Below are 3,128 nucleotides of genomic sequence, written 5' to 3'. Positions count from 1 at the left end.
AATGTTACAAAAACATGAGCCGCCAGATAGATGAAACGTGGAATACAAATTTAAATAATTATTCTAAACAAATTTAACTGAAGTAATATTTAAATAACAAATAAAAATAATATGTATACTTATTTCTAATAAAATAAGTATACAAACTCCAATGGTAATACAAATTTAAATAATTATTCTAAACAAATTTAACCGAAATAATATTTAACTGAAAAATAAAAATAAGTATTCAAATATTTAAATTAATATTCTCATTGCAGTGCTACGATTGGTCTACGTTTTACTCTATTTATCAGATGCATTTTTGTAACGTCCATTTGACGTTAAGGACTAAAAATAAATTTTTTGAATATTGCACGGATGAAATCCAAATAAATATTTTTCAATGATCAAAAATGAAAACTGTTATATTTATAGAGATAAAAAATATATTTAAACGTCTGATCCACGTTTTCCTTTGTTAACGTTTTTTGTAACGTCCATTTGAAGTTAAAGACAAAAAATAATTTTTTTCTGATATTACATGAATAAAATTCAAACAAAATTTTGTACGTTGACTAAAACTAAAAACTGTTATATTTACAAGGATAAAAAAATATATTTAAACTTTATATTTATTATATATTTTTTATTATAAAATTCATTTTTTACATAAAAAATAATCAACTTTCAAAATATTTTTTAAGAAATCCATATTAAACACACCCTAAATAAAGCTACAAATAAATTGTGCTTTAAAAATTTAAATTGGATTTAACTCAATCCTCCCATTAAAACAAGTTTGTAAAGAGATGTTTACCTCTCACTCATAACCACTTTTCTGCCTATATCATTATTGTGGTATCCTCACCAGATTTTTTTTAAACTACAATATCATTTTTCTATTGTATTCTATGGTCCTTTATGTCCCACAGCACATATATATAGTCTTCCTTTACATACTCATTCCAGTACACACACCACCACATTTTTTTCACCTTTCCTTTCCTTTGTAGTGTACCTCTTTCTCTTTTGAATGTGTTCTCTCGTCTTTTTAAGTTCCTTATCAATCTAGAACCACTAGCTACCTAGCTTAATTATCCTCTTGCTATATACACCTCACTTAGCTAGTTTGTTCCTGAATGCCTGAAAACATGAGCATATCTGTTAATGGACAATCTCAAGTTCCTCCTGGATTCAGGTTTCATCCAACTGAAGAAGAGCTTCTACAATACTATTTAAGGAAAAAAGTTTCTTATGAGAAGATTGACCTTGATGTTATTCGTGATGTTGATCTCAATAAGCTTGAACCATGGGATATACAAGGTGATATACATAGTCAACAACACAAATATAACTAGCTAACTATATTCCTTTATTTATTCATTCACTTTCATTTTTGGTATATGTTTATTTATGTATCACTTTCTTGTTTGATTTAATAGCATCTTCATGTGGAAGATAAATAAATTAAAATATATTTGAATATTCTATCATGTTTTTTATTTTGAGGGTGTTTTAATTTATTATTAATTTTATTTTTGTAGAGAAATGCAAAATAGGAACAACTCCACAAAATGATTGGTACTTCTTTAGCCACAAAGACAAGAAATATCCAACCGGAACTCGAACAAATCGCGCCACGGCTGCTGGTTTCTGGAAAGCCACCGGTCGAGACAAAGTTATATATAGTAATGGAAAAAGAATTGGAATGAGAAAAACTTTGGTTTTCTACAAAGGTCGCGCCCCTCATGGCCAAAAATCGGATTGGATTATGCATGAATACCGACTAGACGATAACACCACAAATGACACCAATTTGGTAAGTGTTAGGTAAATCATTTGTTTAAATAAAAAGTTTAATTAAGAATTTTCTAAATGATATTTATGTGTATAATTATCGAAAAAAATACAATTAAACTGTTTTTATTATGACAAAAAAATTTAGGTGTCGAATATGATTGGTGATGGTGGTCAAGAAGAAGGATGGGTGGTGTGTAGGATATTCAAGAAGAAGAATCATCTAAAAACCCTAGATAGCCCATTAGGATCGTCAATTTCTGGTGATGGAAGAAGTCACCCCATGTATGATCCTTGTGATGATGAGGGAGCTTTAGAGCAAATACTTCGACAAATGGGAAGAGGTTGCAAAGAAGAGAATTATGAAGCAAATTGCAATAATAATTATGGAAGGTTTGCAAGACCTTTTGATCACACTAACCTCAACAACATGAATGGTGGTAATTATAATAATGAAAGGTTCATGAAACTTCCAAGTTTAGAGAGTCCAAAATCAACAAGCATGGAGAACAATGAGAACAACAATAATAATGGGTACCATGCAATTATTCAAGAAAATGAAGGGTCATTCACTAATAACCATAACAACATGGTGAATCCATTAGAGACATCATCATCATCAACACAAATGGTTAGTGGCCTCACTAATTGGGTAGCTTTGGATAGACTTGTTGCTTCTCAACTCAATGGACAAACTGAGGCTACTAGACAATTGGCTTGTTTCAATGACCCCACTATTGGATATTGCACTAATGATCATCATGATCTTCAATTTCCAACCCTTAGATCATCATCATCAACTTCATCAATATCTATACATGCTAAAGCAACAACTTCAACTACTACTTCTACTTACATTACTCCCTCACAAGACTATACTAGTGAGATTGACCTTTGGAACTTTGCTCGATCAACTTCATCCTTGTTGTCATCTTCTGAACCAATATGCCACGTGTCTAACACATCAGTGTAATAGAGTAAAATAAAATAAAATAAAAAATTCTTTTTTTTCTTCCCTTATTGGATTGTTAAATAGATAAATAATTAGTTTTTTATATGATGTATATCATGTTTATTTTATTTTCAAGTCAAAAAGGGATTATATAAATTAACAATTAATTAACCTTAATATTTGTAATTTTTCTAGCCATATGATTTTTATCAAAAATATATATTTCATTGTAAAATTAATTATAATATGCAAGAATGACATAAAGAAAAAAAAAGAAAGTTTTTTTTTTTTTTGAAAAGGGGGAAGTAATTGAAGCTATTAGATGGGATGGCATTGTCAACCATGGGTCTTTGCTTAATCACGATGTCTACCATTATTTTTTTAACCTTTAATTTTT

General features: G+C 29.2%; 1 protein-coding gene across 1 annotated transcript; it reads left to right on the top strand.

Moving 5' to 3' along the window:
• The first annotated feature begins 878 nt into the window (after window positions 1-878).
• On the top strand, window positions 879-2,797 carry NAC70 (NAC domain-containing protein). The gene is made up of 3 exons (XM_004514873.4): window positions 879-1,305; window positions 1,527-1,801; window positions 1,928-2,797. The coding sequence occupies exons 1-3, from the start codon at window positions 1,122-1,124 to the stop codon at window positions 2,750-2,752; spliced, it is 1,284 nt and encodes a 427-aa protein (XP_004514930.1). The 5' UTR covers window positions 879-1,121; the 3' UTR covers window positions 2,753-2,797.
• Window positions 2,798-3,128: the final 331 nt, after the last annotated feature.

The sequence above is a fragment of the Cicer arietinum genome, chromosome 7 (assembly GCF_000331145.2).
Source record: "Cicer arietinum cultivar CDC Frontier isolate Library 1 chromosome 7, Cicar.CDCFrontier_v2.0, whole genome shotgun sequence".
Classification (NCBI taxonomy): Eukaryota; Viridiplantae; Streptophyta; class Magnoliopsida; order Fabales; family Fabaceae; genus Cicer; species Cicer arietinum.
This window is presented reverse-complemented; position numbering and strand designations above follow the sequence as displayed.

Excerpts from the sequence above, each read along its gene's own strand:
- NAC70 (XM_004514873.4), top strand. The coding sequence starts at position 1,122 with ATGCCTGAAAACATGAGCATATCTGTTAATGGACAATCTCAAGTTCCT. Across the intron at positions 1,306-1,526 it reads TGAACCATGGGATATACAAG|AGAAATGCAAAATAGGAACA; the intron begins GTGATATACATA and ends TTATTTTTGTAG. Across the intron at positions 1,802-1,927 it reads CCACAAATGACACCAATTTG|GTGTCGAATATGATTGGTGA; the intron begins GTAAGTGTTAGG and ends AAAAAAATTTAG.